This window comes from Nipponia nippon, unplaced genomic scaffold (genome assembly GCF_047370975.1).
Source record: "Nipponia nippon isolate SJK-2023a ecotype South Korea unplaced genomic scaffold, ASM4737097v1 scaffold_1, whole genome shotgun sequence".
In the NCBI taxonomy this organism is placed as follows: Eukaryota; Metazoa; Chordata; class Aves; order Pelecaniformes; family Threskiornithidae; genus Nipponia; species Nipponia nippon.
Window position 1 is genome coordinate 131,352,951 of NW_028262290.1, and position 23,668 is coordinate 131,376,618.

At 39.6% G+C, this 23,668-nt stretch overlaps 1 protein-coding gene across 4 annotated transcripts in view; it reads left to right on the plus strand.

Moving 5' to 3' along the window:
- Positions 1 to 16,082, plus strand: part of OSBPL3 (oxysterol binding protein like 3) — a 127,751-nt gene extending 111,669 nt beyond the window's left edge. For all 4 annotated transcript variants that reach the window (XM_087772979.1, XM_087772988.1, XM_087772996.1 and 1 more), the window contains 7 exons: positions 505 to 568; positions 3,564 to 3,642; positions 5,769 to 5,913; positions 7,249 to 7,393; positions 8,066 to 8,192; positions 8,759 to 8,881; positions 10,455 to 16,082. In XM_087772979.1, the coding sequence (XP_087629105.1) occupies positions 505 to 568; positions 3,564 to 3,642; positions 5,769 to 5,913; positions 7,249 to 7,393; positions 8,066 to 8,192; positions 8,759 to 8,881; positions 10,455 to 10,551 (780 nt within the window). In that variant the 3' untranslated portion in view covers positions 10,552 to 16,082. The remainder of the gene's footprint in view (positions 1 to 504; positions 569 to 3,563; positions 3,643 to 5,768; positions 5,914 to 7,248; positions 7,394 to 8,065; positions 8,193 to 8,758; positions 8,882 to 10,454) is intronic.
- The last annotated feature ends 7,586 nt before the right edge of the window (positions 16,083 to 23,668 follow it).

The following is a 23,668-nucleotide window of genomic DNA, read 5'->3' on the forward strand; positions in this document are numbered from 1 at the left end:
TGCTAGATGGGATTTCATGGCTTGATTTCTCCACCCGTGGCCCCCTCGGAGATGCTGATCACCGTCTCCTCCCTCATAGTCAGGGGTTTGTGGGTATTTACTGTACAGAAGAATTTGGCCCTTTGGGTTTTTTTGGTTTTGTCTGTGTGCTCAAAGTGCAGCTTCTGTTAATATATGGAGAGGTCTGAAGGGTAAATGTAATTATCGCCTTAGAGACAATGTACAAAATATGTAGTTAGATTTTCACTCGATGAACAAAATTCACAGGCCTTTTAAAATAAGTGTTTCCCATTTCTTTCAAGGCTTCTTAGGTCTCAGTACCTTTTTAATCTCACTGACTCCCCCTTCAGGACACAACTGCAAAAGGAAAGTAAATGTTCAAATTGTAAATGCCATATATGACTGAAAAATGAAGGGGAAAAAAAAAAAGAATCCAAACCAAAATGACTATTCAAGTGTTAATACGCCCATCTCTTTTCTCCCCCTTTCATGTCTTGCTATTAGGTCAGTCACCATCCACCTATTTCTGCATGCCATGCTGAATCTGTGAATTTTGCTTTTTGGCAAGGTAAATCTTCAGTCTATCATTTACTTTTACAGTGTTCATAATATTTTCATTGTATGTCTAACATGAAATATTCAGAAATTGGGAAAAGGTGACATTCCCTGCTTAAATTGTATTAGAACAGCTTTAAGAAATGCTAGCCTATATTTACTTGCATGCTTCTTACTTGGATGTTCTGCCATTATAAAAATGTTCAAGTTTTGTTTTTTTTTATAATGTTAATTGATTATTCTTTTCATGTAAAAGTACCTACATTTCTTTAAAATCAGGTTTGTTTGGGGGGCAGTTCTTTAATAAAGAAGAGTTGTACCTCAAGCTATTTATAAAACAGGCAAACTAGAACACATCTTGAAAAACTACAGGTTAAATCCTGAGCCGTGGCAGATCTTGTAAACCTGTTCTGAAAAAAAATTCCAAAAACGAGCATAACAGCAAGCATAAATATATTTACCATGTCTTTCTCTGCTGGCATTATTACAGTATGTAAGATTTTGTGCTGTTTGACTACTAACATTGTGTTTCAAAAAAACCTGGTTTGGAGCTTTGTTTGCTGTATAATGCTGGTGAAGTTGTCAGCCAGTCACAGTACCTGTGTGATATTTTTGGATTGTACACAGAACATAACTGTGCCTTTTAACTCAGTTAAAATCCTTCACCCAGAGGTTTGTCAATTCACAATGTAGCCATATTATAACCTTTAATTCTGTTATGATTGACTCTGCTGACTTGATTACAGTTATGATGGATGGAGCCACACTGAACAGAAATTGGAACTCTGTCATTAGTGTGGGTTTCATTATTCAATATAATTCTTTGCTTTGTAAACAAATACAGGGACAAGAGTCTTTTTGTTCTTAGCCAAAAAGCAGAGATGACCAAAAATTTATTCAGTAACTGAATACTGTATAAATAAGACTAGATAGCAGCCTGTCTTAATAAAACCTGATGAGATCAGTTTATTTAACAGATCTTGACATCAGTTATCGCTCAAATATTTCAACACTTGCATTTAGAGAACAAAGCTTTTCTGTAAAGATGAGAGCTGAGAATCTGATCAATGAGAAAGAGCCTGAGATTTGGTCTTGATGAGCACAGGAGACTCAATCAGGGTACTGCAGGGTTTTGGGGGTTTGTTTTTAAATGTGGCTAGCTGAGCTTATGGGAGATCTAGACAATGATTTTTTTTTTCCAATGCAAAGGCAGTTTGTAAATGCTGTGGCCTCTTGTTATGGGGCTATATTAACTTAAGTGGAAAGACTAACATCAAGTGAATCACAAAGGTAGCTTGTCAATGAGGTAAGTTCTTTCGGTGTGCAAAGATCTTTCCACTTACCATATTATCTCCTCAGCCGAAAATGAGACGGTCCTCAGCAATATTGCCAGAGTAGTGCTGTCATCCCACCAGACACTGACCTTAGTTCATCTGTTTCAACATCAAGAAATCTCTTGATCATCTCTAGTGAGCCAGAAGACTGGGTTCTGACAGGGACAGTTATTTTGGAAACCATTTCCCCTGACATATGAAGCTGACTCTGCTTTTGCAAAGGAGTGTGGACACACAAACAATGGAAATGCAGAACAGAAAGTTCCAGCTATTACAGCATCTGTGCCTGAGTTAGTCTGAGCATAGCTTTGAAATAATACTTCGCTTTTCTTTGCTGTCCTAAAATTTTTTCATGATCAAGTTACACACTGGTTCCCAAGATGTTTCCCATGCACTGATCTCTGTGGGACAGCTGTGCCATTTATGAGAACATACAACGTATGAGAACAGAGTCTGATAATACATTTTAACTGTTAAACTCAGCAGGCTGTGCCTTTGCCCTTTCTCTTCCATCCCACTGCAGAAGAGAGAAAGCTAGTACAGAATTCAGCTCAACACCATCATAGTCAAGGTAGTTTTGGAGCTCTTCTTGTGCACTATAGGAATCACAACAGAATTGCTGTCACTAAGGATGCTGGCCCAGCATCAAACTTCAAAATTAAAAAAAAAAAAAAGGTCCTTTTCTCAAGTGATAAGAAAAGGGTTACTTTTTTCATGAGGAATTCTGCCCTGTGTCCCATTCCAGCCTTTGCAATGGTAGGCAGCTTGGTGTGGCTCAGTCCTATCACTCGAACATACATACTCGGGAGATATGTAATCTTCTAACTACGGTTTCAGCATCTCTCTCGCAGCCAGCATAACAGCTTCCCCCCACAGTTGCATAGGAAACAGTGTTTTGGTTTTCCTTGTGTTGGTACTAGCATCTTTTTGAGACTAGAGATTATTTTTTTCAGATTGAGCAGGGAATGGAGTTCCTAGTGTGTAATACAGCAAGGATACTATTCTCCTGAGCTCTGAAGTTACTAGGAAAGTTACTGCCCGATTATCTAGCCTAACTCTATACCCCTTCTGCTGTGTTTCTCTGTCCATGTTTCTTTCTCTTCCAGGTGTTTTTGCTCAATAAATTTGACTAAACTTGCATTGAGATTTCTCATCTTTTTTTGGAGAAATGACGTGAGACTCGGACACGTCTTTCTGTGACTCAGATAAGATTTTAAAAGGCCAGTTAAACTCACAGAGGAAGCTGGACTAAATCCCTCTGCAGTTTTGTGCCCTTTGAAACATTCTTTTGCTTCGTCACTGTGGATGTTCTTAGTTGCTGTATTTTTGTATTTGAAATTCTGCTTTTGTTTTTGGAAATGTCTGCATTCATTCACTAGCAACTGAATGGCAGATAAATATATGCTGTCTATAGCTTATTCCAATTCCTCTCTTTTGAAAAAGTTTTTGAGAGGACTTTTAAACCTCCTACTTTGCTGTTTAAATAACCTATAATGTAATGAAAACAACCCAAACAAAACCATGTTTGATGGTCCACAGCATTCTTTGAACACTTTTATTGTGTTGCACTTTGTTATTTTGCATTTCTTGAAAATAAAGTAGAACCCAGAAATAGAATGATTCACCCATGCTTATGACAAAACCTGTCTTTTTTTTCTCTTCTTGCTGTTTCAGATGTAAGATGGAAAAACAAATTCTGGGGAAAGTCCATGGAAATTGTTCCAGTTGGTACAACACACGTAACTCTTCCAACGTAAGTGCTGCAGTCATGCATTGGTGTTCACACACGGGCCCAGCCATGCTTGCAGATACTGGAACCACATTTATCCAGATGAGAACAAGCTGTGCTGTGCCATATTAGACCTTTGGAACAATTGGTGATTATGGTTTAGTTTAAAAAGAAAGGGGGGGGGGGGGGGGCGGGGAGGGGAAACAAAACCAAAAAAACACCAAACCAAAACCAGAAGTATATAACAGAAGCCCTAACTCTTTCAAGGGTTATAAAAAACAAAAGGTGAAATAAAAAACATCACTCCTGTGTATCTTGAAAAAAGCAAAGTTGGTATTTTCATACTTCAGTTGAATTTCAAGCTTCATGCATTTTAAACTCACAGGGCAAAACTGCATGGTAGAGGAAGCTATGAATTCTTTTGCTTGAATATGAGTTTGGGGGAGAATGTGTTGTTGTTGCTGCCTTTTGTACCGATATTTGTACATACCCTAACACCATGGGGTCCTGGTCTGTAGGTGAGGCTGATAGCTATCGTCACTGCATAAATAATTATTGTAAGTGATAAATAGAACCAGTTGCATATCTGGTGTTTTTTATCCAAGGAAGTAAGCAGCCACTGTAATTAAGTGTTGAGTATAGTTTAATTTTTTTTTTTTTTAATAAAAATCTGCAGTGTTCCTATGCTGGTTTGCCAGAGTGCCCGTTATAGATCAACAGTTAAGATCCTTAAAAATTTGGCCTATATCCATCATGCTTGCAGAACCAGAGGTCTAAAGGTTGAGTAGTGTTCCAATTAAATCTGTTTTCCAAAGAGAGTCTACAAAATTAATTATTCTGCCATCTGAAAAAAAGAAAAATCACCCAAGAACCTAGCACGTACCAGACTAAGCATGCCTTTTTCTTTTAAGTGGGTGAAATAGTGATATGGTAAGATGGTATCCAAAAGGTAATATATAAAACATGTTGTGTTCATAGTGGCTAGCCTAAGCTGTGGAGTGAAAGGTCTTTAGGATGTGAGTGAGGGTTCAGAGGCAGGGTAGCTAATGGATTAGGGCCCATGGTGGGCTGATCAACTGGAAAATAACCTGATGGTGAGACCTGTGGTCTCCATGTGCTGGTTTATATCCCTGTGCATCTGATATAGAATTGGGTACAAAAAAGGTACTGAGGCTATAGGCAAAAGTGAAGCATCAGTATTAAGATTATTTTTGGAGCAAATACAGTATCTTTAGCATGCATAATAGAGCATGTGACCTGCAGGTAGGGGCAGGAAAACAAGTTACTGTGAGGTAAATTGGCTGCATATCTACTAGTCTGCAAAAACTGTCCTTGTGCATGCTCTTACAAAGCAGAAAGTGAAAGCAAGTGATTAAGGGAAGGTAAGGAAATATTCTAATATCCTCATAGGATGTGTGCGAGGCAGTTGCTATGGGGAAACCGGTGCTTTGTAAGTTTACCCTTTACCCTGCTGGTAGCGACTTGGCTATCAATACCCAGAACAAATTGTAGAATATATGTCTTCATGAGACTTTCCTTTTCTTGAAGTTCCATAAAGCTGTTTTATAAGAACATATACTTCTCCAATACAAGGTAAAATGTTGTGTTACCTATTGGTATTTTTCATCTGTCCCTGTCTGCTGTCTTCCAGTGTGCAACTGAATCTTGAACTATCTGGTGAGAACTTTTGCTCTTGCCTGAAGCACACGCATACGCTCAGCCTTGAGACCTTGAGCCAAGCTCATTCCACTCAATAAGCCTTTTCATGACTCTGGTGGCCCATGTCCTTGTGTTTTCAGTTGTCGCTGTGTTAACAAGCTGTGAAATGGGCATTTCAGCCGGTAGAAGATATTAGAATGATTACTTTTGGAAACTTAAAACTGGTAAAGAGGGGCAAGTAAACTGAGAGAAAACTGAGTTCAGGACCAAAGCTTATAGCAGAAGTGAAAAGGGTTTTCTGGGAGACAGGGTTGTTGTCATAGGGTTTGTTTTTGAGAAGGTATGGGACAAGAAGATGAGGCATTCCAGAAAAAAAAAAAAATTATTTTGTGGGGTTTTTCTAATGCAAGTTCTCTGCAATTTTTTTTCACAAGTTTATGAACTCATTTGAACATGGCATGAGATTTTTCTTGCGTGTATTTTCCTTGCAGTTTTAAAGACCATTTTGCATGGAACAAGGTGACATCTTGCATCCATAACATCTTAAGTGGGCAAAGATGGATTGAACACTATGGAGAGATCATAATCAAAAATCTTAACGATGACACTTGCCACTGCAAACTGACTTTCATAAAGGTAACCCCAGCAATGTTGGCAGTGCCTTTTCTAACAGACACAGCAGTGTGTGGGTACTCTCTGTTGAAGCTCGGTACAACTGCTTACAAGCGGTATTTTCCTACAGTTCTGCTGTAATTACCTGTGATTCTTTGAGAAACTTTAACTCTGAAGGAACTGCCACTTACTAGGTAAAGCTAGACAAGAAAGAGAAGCAACAGCTTTCTTGGGTGATTCCACTTGAGATGCAGAAAAGCATGGGGAAAGGAAAGGAAGAAATATGATGAAAAACCTACTCTGTGTTTGATGAGAGAGGTAGGCACAAGGTGGTTTACCACATGCCTCCTGCTAATGCATTGGCGTGTGCTGTGCCTGCATTCAGCAACTGTAGAAGCAGTGCTTATGTGGGGTGCTTCACCCAATGCTCTTTTCTAGCCTTTTGCAGGTACTCCGAGGAGCTTAAGTGAGAGGTGGTGGTGTTACTCAAAGCTTTTGCTTCAGTACAAGGCATCAATATATGACTTCCTCAGGAAATGCCCTTATAACTGAAATTAAAATTAGTTTTTGGAAATAGATGACTTCTTCCTAGTAAAGGAAAATCAATGAAAACCTAAAACGATGCCAAAGTTTCTAACCTGAGAAGCAGTTTTGCAAAGCATGCTAGGAGACTTACCTTAACCTGCATTTTCTGTATCTGATTGCTGGAGAAAGGCTGTGCTTTACATAGAAACAGACCGTACAGATACAAGCTAAGTACTTCAGCGTACCTATGCAGCATGGCATGCTCAGCAGCAGAAGGAAAGTTTCCTTTTCTTATTTGTTTTCCTGAATATTTTCTGCTTTCGAAGAAGCATTAGGGTGATTTTTTTTTTCAAATACTTATTTTAAAGTACTGTAATGTATTTGAAGGGTTGCAATGGATGTTTAGAGTTCAAATTTTAAAGATTGAGAGCCTGCAAATCTTACATCTTTGATATTGTAAATTGTCTAAAGTGGAGATTACTCTATCGGTTCCTTCTCTTCCTCTTCTGCAAATTTGGGGAAGATGTAGATAACTAAGTCAGGTCAGGAATCAGTGTTACCTGTCATTGGGCAAAATTCAAGGTCAGCTATGCTTCACCTAGTACTGCCCTGAAAAAAGGCAAACAAAATAAATACGATTCTCAACATTAGTATTTTAATAAGCCGATTAATAGTACTAACAGCAATTGTTTGCATATGATATTGTAATGCACACCTAAATGAATAGTTTCCACTTCAGAAAACCACTCTACAGCATAGTGCTACTGATGTGGCAAAATCACTCACACTTGATCTCTTATGCACCTTTTTTCCCCTTGTTTCTTTTAATTCTAGGCAAAGTATTGGAGTCCAAATGCACATGAGATTGAAGGCAGTATCATGGATAAAGCCGGGAAAGTTGTGCATCGACTCTTTGGGAAGTGGCATGAAAGTTTATACTGTGGGACAACTTCATCTTCAAACTGCATATGGAGAGCAAGTTAGTGATCAGAATGGCTAATGTGCAGAACTTAAGATCTGCTTGAGAATAAGCTTACTGTTTTCATCTCTCTATTAGGCCCCAACTTCCTGTTATTTCTATGTGGAATATTAGATTTTTGTCAAACATTTAAAGTGTAGACCAGAAGAATACATTGTTTAACTTACATAATGTGGAGAACTTAATCTTATAGCTTCCTGCATTTTCTCCATTCTCCCTCATTTTCATATTTGGGCATGAAGTGGGTATTGAGGACTCTAAAAAGAAGGAAAAAAAAAAAAGAAAAAGGAACAACCCCCCCACTTTTTGTGTAGAGAAGTGTAGTGTATTTCATGTATTAAACATTGGAGGATAGCCCACAAACCTCAGTTCTGGCACGACGGCCATATCTGAACTTCTCCCAAACTCGTGGGGTTTTGTCTACTATAGTTTGAAAGAGGAGTATGATAATAGCATGGCCTTCATCACAGTTGTGCTCTGGTTCAGCTGAGAACAGAAATCTGTTTTGTTGCAGTGCAATTATCAAGGGGGATGTTATCTTTTGTCACGTTATTTTAAAAGCTCTTATTCCCACAGAATTGAGACAGTGGTTCAGAGATGAAAAAAATGACTGAGGGGTCCAAAGATAACAGCATTTAATTGGAATTCTGAATGTACTCTTTTCTTCTGTAGATCCGATGCCTAAAGATCATGAACAGTGGTATGGATTTACTCAATTTGCACTGGAGTTAAATGAACTAGATCTGCAAACTAGGTTGTTACTCCCACCCACTGATACACGTTTTAGGCCAGACCAAAGGTAAGAAGTTTTAACTCTTGAATATCTTCCTCAAATAGTTCTTAATCTTCCTTGCTTTACCCTAAGATCAGACTATTTTGTGTAGATACCTGCAGTGTGTTTCTATTTCTACCGTAATGTGCATGTGAAACAGACATTTTAATCACTTATCAAGAGATGGTCTAGTCATTATGGACCAGTGTTTCCTAAAATTAGCTCTTGCATGCTTCTACATAACTGCCTTTCCAAAGATGTTAAAACCTCAATGCTTCGGGTTCTGGATGTTGAGCATACTGTGTTTCAATAGCCAAAACCTGAGACACTTGAAATTTCTTTCTGCAGTGGAATTTCTACTGTTGCTAACTTCCAAGGAAAATAATATAATATAACGATGACTGAGCTTGTTATGAGAGCTACTTTTCCTTAAGTGCTTTTTGATAGTGCAGTTGTCTGCAGATGTAGCTGCTTTCCCTTTCAAACACTGTGAACGACCTGCTGTAAAGATTAGATTCTGGAGCTCTAGAGGACCTGGCAAAGATGGGGAACAGGAGCACCAATTGTGTCTCTTATCACCGCTGGTGCTACAGGTTTCTAGAAGAAGGGAATATTGAAGGAGCTGAAATGCAAAAGCAAAGGATTGAGCAGCTACAGAGAGAACGACGGAAGGTGCTGGAAGAAAACAATCTAGAGCATCAGCCTAGATTTTTCAGGTACCATATAATAATTAGCATATACTATCATTTATTGAAATTCTTATTATAGTTCTGGTGCTAAACTGCCATAGAGTTGGCTCCAGTTTTTTCCAGGTTTTTTCTATATTCTTGGTTTTTGTACTTTGGCAATGTAGAACACTCCTGACTTAGTTAAAACTCAGAATTATATATTGCTTTTTCATTAGTGCATCCCTGAACTTCTTTTTAATTTTTTTCCCTGGAAGGTTACTGATATTTAGTCTACATTTGGATTTGCCTGCGTGAATGTAGCATCTTTGATTCTTTCAAGCAAGGTGAAGTAGCTGAATTTAGTTTAATTACCTCTGCTGAACTTCTGCTGAATTCAGTGGGATTGTCTTGTGCAGAAGTGTGGAGAGTTGGAGCCTTTCATTTACAGGGCTATTTTTGAACATGTTTCCCCTATAGGATAGAGAGAGAATTATCATGCAGAGGGCACTTTATTTCTTCCTGTTGTAAATCAATTAATGGGAGACTTCAGCAATTGAAATACAAAAATGAACGCTGGTGCGGATATGGCCTTTTGCCCTCCAGCTTCTCTGTTCTCCTGCAATGAAAGAGTTGGAGCCAAGGTGAATGTTGTATGGGCCTATGTATCACAGTTAACAGATCTGGGATCCTAATTTTTTTCTGGATAGATAGATACTGTACTTCTGATGAGCACAGAAATGTTTAAAATAGGTGCAAAAAGGAAATACCTCAGACCACTACTTGTCCAAGGAGCTGGTGAGCTAACTCATCACATGTCAATCACACCTGCGAAAGAGATGCAAATGTTGCTTCCAGCAGGCTAAAAAGACAGGATAGAGACAAAGTCTAATACTTCATAATTGTATATTCACAATGAGGACTGTGAATGTGGATGAGGATTTGAATCCTCACAATGAGGATCTGAAAATTGAGATTTGTGCTGCAGATTTAAATAACAGAATAAAAAAAATTAATTACTATATAGCAGAAGTGTTACCCAGTGTTAAGAGTAGATACGAATCATGCATTTGGCTTTTCAATAGTGATTTCTCTCTTCAACAAATCACAAGCCTTGATTTACTTACAAGAATAATTTGCTGTTGTGCCAAAAATGTTGTACACTAGATTAAAAGCAGACTGATTCCTTCAGGGTACGGTACCTAGTGCAATGAGTCTCACCTCTTGACCGAGAGCTATAGACTCTCTTTATTCAATAACCATGGCGAGCCGTCTTTGGAGAGGTAAAAGAAAAGTTTCCACTTTCCCCTCAGAGCTGCTTTTGAAACCACGACATAAACCTGGACTGTAGTTTTAAGTGCTAAGCACTGGCATGTGACAGTGAAATAGGAGGGCTGATCTCAGCTGAACACTAGGCTACTGAGGGGCATCTCCAAGGCCCGGTGCAGACATACCAGTTTGACTCCCCCAGATACATTGCCTTGTTTGAAGGCTGTACCGAGTTGCACTGCAGCTGGTTCATGGGATGGTTTGGGTATCTGTGCGTAGTGCTACATTGCATTACTCAGCATATGTATGGAAAATATAAGCTCTACATTTAAGGCATTTGTTTAACCTTTGATAGGAAATCCAATGATGACTCCTGGGTGAGCAATGGAACCTACATGGACCTTAGAAAAGAACCTGGGTTTTCCAAACTGGACAATCCTGTCCTCTGGTGAAAGAGGAGCCAAGTGAAGATATTCTGTGCTGTACTCTCGAATCTGATTTAAAAGAAGTATATATAAAATATATCTATATATATCTATATACAAAAAATACACACACACACACATATAATATATGTGTGGGGCACGTGTATGTGTGTAAGTGTGCATATCTCCAGAATTGTGCTTAATTTAGAATCCGATAATTCATTTGTTTTCTTTACTCTGACTATTGCAGTGATTGTTTGAATGTATAAATTCCCTAACTTCTTTTTATAAAATATTTAATAAATAGTACTGAATGTTAACAGCAAGAGGGAAAAGAGGAGCTTTTACACTACTTTTCCAATGTGTAATAATGTGAGTTCTGAGTTAACTTATGCCTTACTGAATTGCATTGGAGACACTAGCATCAGCATCTCCTGGCTGTGCTGAGAAATCAGAGGGCAAGCCTTAGTAACTCAAACTGTAAGTAGACTTCCACAGTTCAATGAGTAGTTCAGCTGTCTCTGGGCTGGTAAAAATTGCTAAAACAGATTATCAGCTGGTGCTGGAATCTGAGTATGATCCTTTGCTGCCTGTAGAGAAGATTTAAATAAGCTTTTGTTTCTACTAGCTTTCTTCTTAGCATTATGGAAGAGGTAGTTCTGAGCTTACATCAGTGGTTCTACTGCCTTATACATAAACTGTACCTGGCTAAATGTAGTGCTAGAAATTCAGGAATCACCAAAATTTTCCACTGGGAATCTTCAGATTTTATAGCCCCCAACAGGGCAAGAGGGGGAGATCCTTTGTACATAATGCTTGAGCACTGACTAGATGAAGCAGCTCTTTCTTCTCCAGGAAGTAAAAACTATACAGAGCACGAAATCCTGTGCTTCCATAGCTTCATTTGTTTGTATTAACCTAAAAATTGCAACAGTAAGACTTTTTAAAAAGTAAGCAAACATTGTTTTAAGCTAGAAATTTTTTCTTAGTATTTTGATATTTTCTACCTCTTAAGAAATAAACAGCATATTTAAGATCTTATATTTAAAAAATGACCATCTGCCTTATGGACAAATGTGTGGAGTCTTTGATCTTCCTCTGTTTGTTTGTTATGTTCAGATAAATATTCAAGTGTCTTGCACTAAATCAATTGCATCTCTTTCCTGTAATTTTATACATATAGCTAGATTTATGAAACTACTAAACCATAGGACTTCTGTCCTATATAGCAGGAAACAAATGTAGCAGAAGTCGTACTTCTGAATGAAGATTATAAAGATGGGCAGTATTTTTGTTTTTTCCATCAAATCACAATGCCATAGTCATTAACAGAATAATTTACATTCCTACCTATCTACAACTCAAGCCTGACGCGTGATTCTTCAGGTCTGTTCTATATATCTGTGACTCTCTGGCAACAACACAGTTTCCAAGTTTAGATCTATATCCTGTGACCACCCCCTTTTTTTTTTTTTTCTTTCTTACATGCCTCTTTAATGACACAAAATAACCCAAATGTTGTTGGCATGTTTAACTGGCTTATGGAACAATTGGACAGGGCATGGATAAGGGAGACTCCTAGGGGGACTAGTAGCTTAGAAAAGCTTGCCCTTTACTGTATGCTACATTGTTCGAAAGAAAACCCATTAAAAATGGATCCATGTATTATATGTAACATGAAGAGAAATACTATGAATGTTTCCATTCTAAACCAAATCTGTGATGTCAGATTAGATGCATATTTGAATTTTGCTTTCTGTTACCTTGAAGCCCCGTTGTCTTAGAGGCAGGCAAATGCTTTTTCACCCTTTTTCACTTTGCCCAGGAACTCTGCCTCACTGTTATTTCTGTAATTTATTACCAAAGAAGTTAGCATAATTCTTCCTATTTAATACATCTTTTAAAGACTTGACTACCACACCAGCAGCTTACAATAAGGCAAGGTTCACATCAATACGAAGACAAAATCTGGGCTTTGATTCCAAAGGAAATCTTAACCTTTGGGGGCTATTTGGCTTTTCAAGGAAATTGAGGATCTCTTCATGGCCTGTTCCCTTCCTGTGTTTTATTCTTGTATTGACTGTCAAAACTTGGCACAGAAATGAGTTGATATTTGTAATTATTCTTGCTGTCAGTAATTACCATTTATACTAAAAATAACATTCATTTAACAACAGAGGATAGGGGAAATAAAAAAAAAAGCTTTTAAGAAAGGGAGCAAAATTTGTGGAGCATGCATTAAACTTGCTCATTGTCAGATTTGGCAGCTATGGTGATTACTGTCTGATCTGATTGCTGGGTTTATATTTTCTATGTATGGAGGGGATTTCCCCATACTTTGTCATATGACCTAATAGTTGATAGCATCTGAAGTTAAAGGATTAGAGGCCAGAAGGCAAAGTTAAGGAATTGTAATGCATTAAAATCAGCAGGTGTTAAATGCAACTAATCTCATATTGGGTGTTTGAGTCACAATTTTTGAGAAATCAGACTGGGAGTGTTGCCGTGTATCTTACAATCTAAAATATCTAAAATACATTTGATTAATGACAAGAAGTAGTGGGCTGAGTAGTGCCTTATATAAAATTTTCCTTCAGCAAAATTCCCCTATCAAGAAGGTAAACTTCAGAATTTTCCTATCATCTCCAGAAAAATAATGCCTGAGAATCATCCAGGGCATTCCTTAAATGCACGAAGCAAAATCATTGCACAGTAGCTCCTTTTGTAAATCTCTGATACACATCTGCAAGCACGGTGTAACCAGTTGTGAATGATCCTCTGACCCCATGTTTCCAACTGCAGTATAGTTGTCCCTGCTTACTCTTGTATGAAACAACTGGGTTTAGTTGTTAAACTTCTGTCAACTGTGCACTAAGAAGTGGAAGAAAATTGTCTTGATGTTACTTCTGTGTATTTCTGCATAAAAATATATTCATCATTCACAAACCTGAATATACTCTATACAGTTATTCTTGGTAAAATATGAAATTTTGGTAATTTTCTTCCCCAAAACTTCAGATGTGTTAATGGGTGCAAAACTTACGTTAGCTTTCTGCAATATAACTAAGACAGTTCTTGTTTTTAATAACTGACATTGAGAGACTTTTTTCTCCCCTCATTTCTACCCTGAACGGTAAAAAAGACCGTATCAGGCAACTTACTGCTTCCTTTCGTACACAGCAGTGATCCCCAAGCTGTTTAGCTCAATGGATCAGTCTTAAAATTTCCTGATGACCATTGCCTGCTGTTATACCTCTCTTATTTCATGACTTCATAAATATTACTTAAGACGATTTTGGAGGGCAGTTTGAGAAGCACTCATCTAGCACTGCCATTCTTTGCATGCCCATTCAAAGTAAAAAACTCGCTATAAACTTACATTGAGGTGATGGAGCAGCTCAGGCCTTTGGGTGTTAAAACACTGGCTCAGTTTTCAAATCACACAGCAAAGAAAGAAAAAAAAAAATCTAGGGAGATAGTGTTCATAGAAACAGAAACCCACGGCTCTACTTCCAGATTTGCAGACTTGACAGTTTCTGATTTTGGTACAGCGTAAGTCTGGGATTATGGAACAGCGTAACTTGTTTAGGGAGACTGCTCTGGATAGCATAAAGTGCCCTTTAGAGTGAGTGGAACTGGAGTGCACCATTAATCATTGCGTTCTTTTCTTCATCTCTGCTCTCTGAGATATGCTTTATGTTAGTTTGCCAGCACTGATTTGCTTCTTTTAGATGCTTTTTGAAATACAGATCCAGTAAAGTATTTAGGCTCTTTATACAGAGCTTGGAAAATTAGATGCATGGAAGGAAGAGTGAAAACAGCCAAAATTTTGAGAAGGAAACATCCTAGAGATCTGTTCTTCCACGAACAAGTTTTCTTTGAAGGACTGGAAGCAGGATTGCTGCTTTCTTGTAAAACCTGGCCCCTGAAGGAGGTGGTGGTTGCAAACGCGGTCACCTTATTATTTGGCAGTTTAGTGTTGAAGCCAGATCACCGTACAGAAAGGAACACAAATTCATGGGGCCAGAACGTACAACCAAGAGACAGTTTTGGGGTTGCACAAAGGTCCAGTACTGGTCTCAAAAAAAACCCCAAAAACCAACCTAAGAAAAACCTCACCCCTTCCCATGCCCCCCACTTCCCCTCAGCTGTTTACAGTCCTGTTGACATTTTCTATATAGTCCCTCATATCTAAAAGTCCTTATTCAGTGTCCTATTTTCTCTTTATTAAAAAAAATTCTGAAGAATAGGAAAACAGTCCATTCTAAGAAGCTTTTAAATGACAAATCATGCCTAAAAGCTGTAGTTAAAAAGTTTCCCCATAAACATTGTGCCCTACTTCTGTATCTTTTTCTTGACTGTGAACAGGACTTCCCACTTGCACTCTGGAGTCAGACCTGGTAAGGGTAACATGCTACAGAAATGTGCAGCTACATCTGCTCAGCATACTCCTAATTAACGTCCTTGTATCTGCTTTTGTGTAAATCTCTTCTGTCGTGTCTCTAGATGACCAGGTTTGCAGAGCAAGAAATTTTCAGCATATCTTATTTTGTTCAATACAACTTTTTTTTTGCATGTACAACTCATACAGAGGGGGCAAGCTGAGGAGGAGTGCAAAACTTGGCCCACAGTGCATATATAATAGAGAGAAGGATGAAATCCCACTTCTCCGCATAACTGAATACATCTTGCAAGGGCTGGAGTCAGATGGCGCTATTCAAAGCAGTGAAGTTAAAATGGAAGGGGTTTTTTGGTTGAGTGTGTTTTCATTCATGGATTATGCCTACTATAAATAAAACTCATGGTATTCACTAACTCATCCTTTCTATTTTCTAGCTACTGGTGGGTGCAACTTACTCCAGCAGCTGTGGGTTCATAAGAAACTGCATATATTATCTGGCTTATCTGTTGAAACTTAGTAAATGCTGTAACTCATCACCAAATGTGTTATTGTACGGCTCAGTTCTTAGATACTGTTCTTGCTGCAGCTTTTTGAAAGCAATAAGAGAAATTTTCCACGTAAATAGTTGCCATATGTTAAAAATTATTTTAAGCGGTTCCTTTTTTATATAAATTGTGGATTTGGTGTGTTTGTTGTATAAAACAAAACTGTATTAAAGCTTATGAGAACGTTTGGGAGGTTGATCCACAAGAGGTGATGAGCTCCTTCAGCTCTGCACCTTTGAGATGGTTGGTATCCCTGAGAATCAGGCAGTCTTGTATTTATGTTAACAGTATTTCACTAGTTCCAGTACTGGAAAAACATACCACGTGTATGAGGTATTACACACACAAAGCTGCTAAATGCTGAATTTGTTGTTTGTTTCGGTAGGGCATTAGTGATTTCAGAATGAAGAAAGGTATCGTATATGTTAGAATTATCAATGACTTTCAGATTTTTGAGAAAATGTTCTGTAGTCAGGATCATTCCTGTTTTCTGCTTCACTTACTCCAAAAATTTGTAACAATGTTGGAGCACCTTGATGCACAATTTGATTTATTATTTTTGTCTCTGTAACCAATTTAGTTGGATGTTAATAAATCATACTTGCAAAAGGTCACAGAGCACCCTGACTTTTTCCCAGGGGTTGTAAGCATCTTTCTTCAAAGGTTGCTAGTGACAGCTGAAATAAGTCTAGCTGCTGTAGTAATCTGTGCTTTTTACACTTTCCAAAATGGCAAGTATGAAAGAGCTTCCATCTGTTAGAAGCCTTATTTACCACTCTTACAATCTGTCTGGTAGTTGTGCATATTCCAGTTGTTTACCAGTTACCTGCCCGCACTGTACACCGCTGTCGAATGGCTGTTATGCCAGACACTGGGGCAGGGAAAGGGGTAAGCTAATGGAATTCATTTACAGCTGGGAGTTGATTCTTAAAAGCAGCTTTTAGTAGACAGATGTGCAGCATAAATGTTATGCTTTAGCATGAATGTGGAAACCACAAACCACATGTTCTCCATAAAACAACTTTTAAAAACAAGGAGACATAGGCTTTACTGGATAAAATAAATAACTGGAAGGAAATGGTATCAATGTGCTGTTTTCTCCCTTAGAGATGGTGATTCAGGACAGCTCTGCAAATCAGATCTCAACTATGTCTCACAGTCCCACCGTATGTGTATAAGATGCAATATGGATGGATTAGGATCTTGAAAAATGTGGGAGTACAGTGAGTGTAATTCCTGACCAACCTGTAATTCCTGACTGCAGTTCTGCAGCACTTCCCAGGCTCAGTGCATACAATGATTTGGAGGGAGGGAGCATGGAGGTTCCAGGAAGAGCTGGGAAAATTGGGTCAATAAATCTGCTACCATGCAAAATATCCTCAGCTGTTGTACATGGCAGAATAAGGATAGAGGCCAAAAGAAAAAGAGCTTTTATAGTGGGAAGAATCAGTTTTTTGAAATCCAGCCATTTTGGTTCTGTATTGGGTTAAGAACTTTGGAACTTGCTCATCATGTCAGTGGGAATCACTTCACTGCTGATTAATTTCATAGAGATCTAATATGCTTTAATTGGTATCTGAAATAACTAGCATTTAGTTCTGGGAAAACAGCAGTTTACAGAAGCAGTAATATTTTTTTCGTCATTATAAAAGGGAGAGGAAGATGGCAAGGGATCCTCATTATTGGTGCCCTGATCATGAACCACCTAGGGCGGCAGGAACTTCTCTTACAGAGAAATAGACATGGAGTGAATTTCTTGTGATTGCCCCTGGAGCTAACAACATGCCAAGTACCCACAGCGTGGTCAGTGCTACCCAAACAAAACCAGCTGTTCTCCCCTACAGAAGCGTAAGGTAAACTTGGCTCATATAGACCTTGCATCCAATTTGTGTTTAAGCTCAGTTGTCTGTTCATTTACAGTAATCTTTATTTTAAAGTCATTTTGCTTACTGCAAAATGATTCAAACCACCATAGCGTGAGGAAAAACACTGACAGCTGAGCAAAGCTTGCTCAGCATAGTAACTGACACATCTTGGCTTCTTTTCCTTTTTTTTTTTTTTTTTTTTTTAATGCCTCTTACATTTCTTTCATCTTGCTCTCCATGCTCAATTTGTTGATTTTTAACTTAGATCCCCTCTAGTGCAGCAGATGCATAAGAATTTGTAGGGTTACTTGGAGTTTTTTAAATGGGGTTAAAAGCTGGCCAGATACCAAATTCTGCTGAATACTTATGAGTTTCTATCTTTGCTTACTCTGTACCAAGGGAAATATTTGAAATTGCTATGGGTAAACCCTCATTTGAGGTAAATCAACATTGCTTTACTGAGCTGAGTATAACTGAGGCTTAAGTTAACTGAGAATTTGACTCTGCGGGTTCATTGATGTAAATTTTTACAGGCTCTTAGAACAATAATAAATGCCTGGAAGACAAAATGTTGTGCACAAACATCAGCTGATGTTTCTGACTGTAATTTCACAGACTTCAGGAATTACTGACTTTCTCTAAATGTTAGGGTACTGTTTCTCTTTCAGGATTTTTTTGAGCTGTTTCACTTGCTATTTTACTAAGACCAGCTGTTAGAATTTGAAAATATGATTTTTTGCTTAGTTAAAATTGTTTTCTTTATTAAAATTTCTTAATAAAAAATTGCTTTCCTAAATTACAAATGTCTTACTTTTTAACATGTGTTGGGGAAAAAAAAAAAAAAGAAGCCATGATAAAGGCTGCAGTAAATCTAGTTTGAATTACTGCAGTACATGCCTTGAAAAACCCTTTCCTCCTTAGGTTTTATGAGGCTATGTCTGCAATGCCTAGATTGCTGCCTAGAGCAAGGAAGATTATGTAGATTTATCAATAGATGAGAACCTGTCTCATAGCTGAGAAAGATTTACTGTTTTGTTTACTCTTTGGTTTGTTATCATTTCAGCCATTGACAGACTGAAGGTGGAGTGAAGTCAAGAGATCATCCTGCTTGTATTCATTGTTTGTTACTTGCACTTCAATCAGTGAAACAAATCTTCTGAAAGCAAATAGAGCTATATAATAGCTGTATAGGCTTTTTTATGGGAAAATCAATTTTCTTATGAAGTTCAAAAATAGTGCACCAAATTCTTAAGGCCTTTAATGGGAAAAACTTCTACTGAGAACATTGCCTGAGAATGAGCACTGCAAGTAGGTTGGTTAGAGCAAGCTTGACTTTTTCTCTCTCAGTTCTCTAGGTACCAAAGGATGGTGAGCCTAGCCTGTCCTTAACATGTCCCCTTTCCGCATTTTGGAGAGAGCGTAAAACTTCAAAGTTGATGGAGGGTAGAGAACTCAAGGATATTATATTCTCACCTTTTGTGGATATTAGAAACTGGAAAAGAGATCTGGATGTGCCACATGCAAGAAAGGCCACAGTAGGAGCTCCACGCTATTTTATCTAGCTGCAAAGCTTCCTAAAACTCATGCTCACGTGAATGCTTTGGTCTTGATACCAACAGGAATTGTTTGTTTGAAATAATGGGGGAAAGGAATGAGAGGAAAGAGTATCTATTGTTGAAATAAGATTCTCAGTATTGAAGTGTGCAATCACAAGGTCTTAGCCAAAAGAATGACTGCAGTTCATGCTTTCCCAGTATTGGTTGCTCATTATTTCCTTTCATACTAACACTTCCTCTCAGGACACAGCTGGTCTTCCTTCTCTCTTAGAAACTGCATTGCTCGCACTGTGGTGTATTGGCATTGGTGAGGCCAGACAGTCACTGCGGAGGAGCCAAGTAAGCCCCAGCTCAAGCTGACTACCACCAGTTCTATAGGAGGAAGTGCATTCCCGTCTCCCAGTTGCAAAGAGGTAGTACTGGCAATAAGAAAGCCATCCGCCCAAGGTTACTTGCATTACCCGTTACAGATGCTACTCACCCAAATCAATGCGTCATTCAGACAAACAAGGGCAGTACAAGCAGCAAGGACACCGGTTTCACTCCTATGATAGAGCAAATTAAAAATGTGTTTTATTGTCAGAGAACAGGCCAGCACTTTGTTTCACACATGAAGTTTTTTCCAGCATAGTGAAGACCTGGTCTGTATGTGTAACCGCAATATAACAAACCATGTCAATAACCTGGAGCTGTGTGACTTTAGCCCTAGCCACCGCCTGTACAAATTTGCAGGACACCACTGCTGTGTAGTGGTTCCCCCTCTGTTCAGAAGGACAGCTGCAGCCTTTTACACCCCCCAGTCTGTTTTAGAACCATAGAATCACTTAGGGTGGAAAAGACCTTTAGGATCATCAGTTCCAACCATTAACCTAGCACTGCCAAGCCCACCACTAAACCATGTCCTCAAGCACCACATCTATACGTCTTTTAAATACCTCCAGGGATGGGGACTCCACCACTTCCCTGGGCAACCTGTTCCAATGCTTGACAACCCTTTCGGTGAAGGAATTTTTCCTAATATCCAATCTAAACCTCTCCTGGTGCAACTTGAGGCCATTTTTTCTCATCCTATCGCTTGTTACTAGGGAGAAGAGACCGACCCCCACCTCACTACAGCCACCTTTCAGGTAGTTGTAGAGAGCGACAAGATCTCCCCTCAGTCTCCTTTTCTCCAGGCTAAACAACCCCAGTTCCCTCAGCTACTCCTCATAAGACTTGTGCTCTAGACCCTTCACCAGCTTCGTTGCCCTTCTTTGGACGTGCTCCAGACCTCGATGTCCTTCTTGTAGTGAGGGGCCCAAAACTGAACACAGTACTCGAGGTGTGGCCTCACCAGTGCCGAGTACAGGGGCGCTATCACCTCCCTGGTCCTGCTGGCCACACTATTTCTGATCCAAGCCAGGATGCCATTGGCCCTCTTGGCCACCTGGGCACGCTGCTGGCTCATGTTCAGCCGGCTGTCAACCAACACCCCCAGGTCCTTTTCCGCCAGGCAGCTCTCCAGCCACTCCTCCCCCAGCCTGTAGCGTTGCATGGGGTTGTTGTGACCCAACTGCAGGACCCAGCACTGAGCCTTGTTGAACCTCATACAGTTGGCCTCAGCCCATGGATCCAGCCTGTCCAGATCCCTCTGGAGAGCCTTCCTACCCTCCAGCAGATCAACATTCCTGCAGCACCCTGTTTATGGTACCATGCTGTCTTTTTGGGCAACACTGTCGCATAACATAAAAGGAACCCCCACGCAACTAGTAGCCCATACGCTTTTGAGCTGCTTGCCAGCCCTTGCTCCTTGTTTCAAAAAGAACTGTGTTCTTTTCACCCTGCTTCCCTTCAGTGGGGAAAACTCAGGTGTGTTCTTACCCCACTGTCTGTAAGACATTAAAAAGCAGATCCTTTGCATGCTGAAACTAGGAAGCAGCAATAGCAAGCTGAAAAACGAAATGGCTTTAAAAAGAAACCTTAGTCTTGGTACCCAATGGGGCTGAATTATCAACCCTGTGCAAAATGGGGTGGTTTTTTTCCTTTCGTCCTCCCTTGCGGTGCGCGTTTCCGCAGCAGCAGGTGCAGACGGCTGCTGGCAGCTCCTGCTGCAGAGACCCTGGGGAGCCCCAAGGAGCCCTGACTTGCCCTATAGTGGCAACGCAGCCTCACAGCTCCTCAGGACCCTCTGGAGCCACAGACTTCTTCGTCCTCTGTGGTCTTCTCGTCAGTGTAACTGCTACTTGTGTGGGCCATGGCCCGCTTCAAAGATCTCTAAACAAAATTCTCTATTTCTATCTGTGTGGCTACTTAAAAACTGCATTTACTTTGTTCTCTTGGAGAAACCCCTTTCAGGTTGCCCTGGAACAGGAACTCCAGTTGTTGTTCAGTTCTGAAAGAGACTGAATTGACAGTTAACAGGTAATGAGAATGGGGATTAAGGAGTTGCAAAATAACTGGGAAATAAAGCAAAGGAGGCACAAAAAACAAAAGGGAGAGACAAAATTTGTTTTAAATCATAACAAAGCTATTGCTACAAATGTTGCAATAGATGAAAACATGCATCTGGTGTTATTCAGTGAAATATTAACGGTAGCTTCTGAACGTTTTGCAAGGTTTCACTACGGCTGTGCTCCAGTTCTGTGCCGGTGTAATACAAATGCCATCCGGCCGGCTGCCTGGTGAGGAACCGCAGTCGCATGCTGCGGATTCTTTGGGAAATTCTGCCCCAATCGTTTGTTCCTGCAGTCAGTGTTTTTGGGGGTGCTTGTTGCATACACATCTATTCAGAGGATGCAAGAGGAATTTCGTGAACCAGAAAAGACCTGGGGAGCAGATCAAAGAAAACTGTTCCTTACAGCCAGCTTTCCTCTCCACAGGCAGCTTCAGTCACAGGCTCTTCCCCATGGATCATTTAACTCCTCTTGTTTTGCCAATTTCTTCCTAATTTTTCTATGTATTCTTTCAATGTGCTTTCTTTAGTTCTTCCATTCACTGTAACTTTAAGGTTGTCTATAAATAACAGTATCAACATGAACTGCGCTAATTTTAGGATCACATTTTTTATTGATCTGAAAATGTAACAGTAGAACAATTACGAGTGGAAGTACGATTTAAATCAATGCATATTATGCAGTCATTTACATCCAGTTGTACCTAGCTGCCCGTAGTACTAGGCACTGTACAACTATACTTTAATAGTGCCATGTGCTGTACAGTTACATTTTAAAGAACCCTGGCAGAGTGCTTACAGTCTGCAAGGTCTCTGTGTGCAGAGATACAAAGATGAAGGGCCTCATTTTTCGGAGGCTCAGTGATAGGCACCCGCTGTTTGCAACATTTTATGGGAAAAAAAAAATCCTAATATTTGTTATTTTAACAGAGTTCATCATTTGACTTTGTAGGTCCTGTTCCAACGGGCCGAGAACGAAAGATGTAAAAAAAAGAAGAAAAATTAAGAAGCATGGGGAATAAGCTTCATGTCAGATTTTATTACTGATAATGTTTTTTAGACTTTTGTAGTTTAATGTGGAATAACATGCTTTTAAAATAACTGTTTATATAGGCCCTACATAAATGTTTGGGGCTCCTACACAATAGTTTGATAGCCATTCCTTCTGGCTAATTTATGAGGAAGGCCTACTACCGAATAGCTTGAACAATATAGCAGCCAGATGGTTTTTGATAAAACATTAATGAGACCAGATGGTTCGTAATAAACTATTATGGAAAAAGACTTTTGAGACATGCAAGAAACGTTATCTATTCCTAAGTCTTCACTTATCATTATTGTAAAAGAAATAAACTTCTGTGGCTGCCATCTAATCTACAATTTAAAGTTAGAAGCACTTAGTTGTGCAGCTTCATGCAAACTGTCCTTCGTATTATTGCTAAAGACATCACTAGATGACTCCTTAGGTAACTGCAATCTATGGGCCATGATCCTAGCCTACCCTGTCTGACAATTTTCTTAAAATCATGAGAAAATCATCAAATAATCACAAGGTTTTCATAGGTAGATCTTTAGTTACAGCTACCCTAAAACACAGTCACCGCGGGGAGAGCTTTTACAGCAACAGAGGGGAGCTCTGCACCACAACACATGTACTACAGAAAGGTAGATACAGCCCCACTTCCCCCCATGCCAACACCAATACTCAAGGCACCAAGATCTGACGGAGTTAGAGCAAACAGGCTATACTGAGTTATACTGAACACATCTGCCTCCTTCTGCATCTCAGCGTGGCACTCTCTAGTTGTCCTTCCAAGGGACTAAAAGATCCAGAAGCGAACTCTTTTTTCCCTCATATTGGTCCCTAAAGGTAGTAGAGATGAACCTGACAATAAAACACATAGCCTCTAAATAGTGGCCAAACTCATCTCACAGGCAAAATCTTCAGGCGGTTAAAGATGCCGCCTTCCCATCGCTGCCGTCAAGAGCCGAACAGACAGCAGCTCGCATAAATGGGTAGGGAAAAGCAGCAGAACGGCTTTCTGGCTGCTTTGAGCTCCCACGGTCCCTCCTGGCTTCCTGCACCCTCCCCCTGGTCTCCCCTAAGCAGGACCCTAAGCAGGACAGGGTAACTTGCCGTCTGCTAAGCCTGTCGCTAGCTGCTGGCACTGTGGCAGGGCTGATGACAGCCGTACCAGCAGGAGAGCGAGAAAGCTGTTGTTTGCAACAGGAAATGTTTTGGAGGACTGAATGGTATAGGCGAAAACTACAGAGCATCCCACTAAAACAGGAGATGAATTTTAATGTGAAATACAAGTAAGGCTGGTTAGTTGATTTGAAAGAAA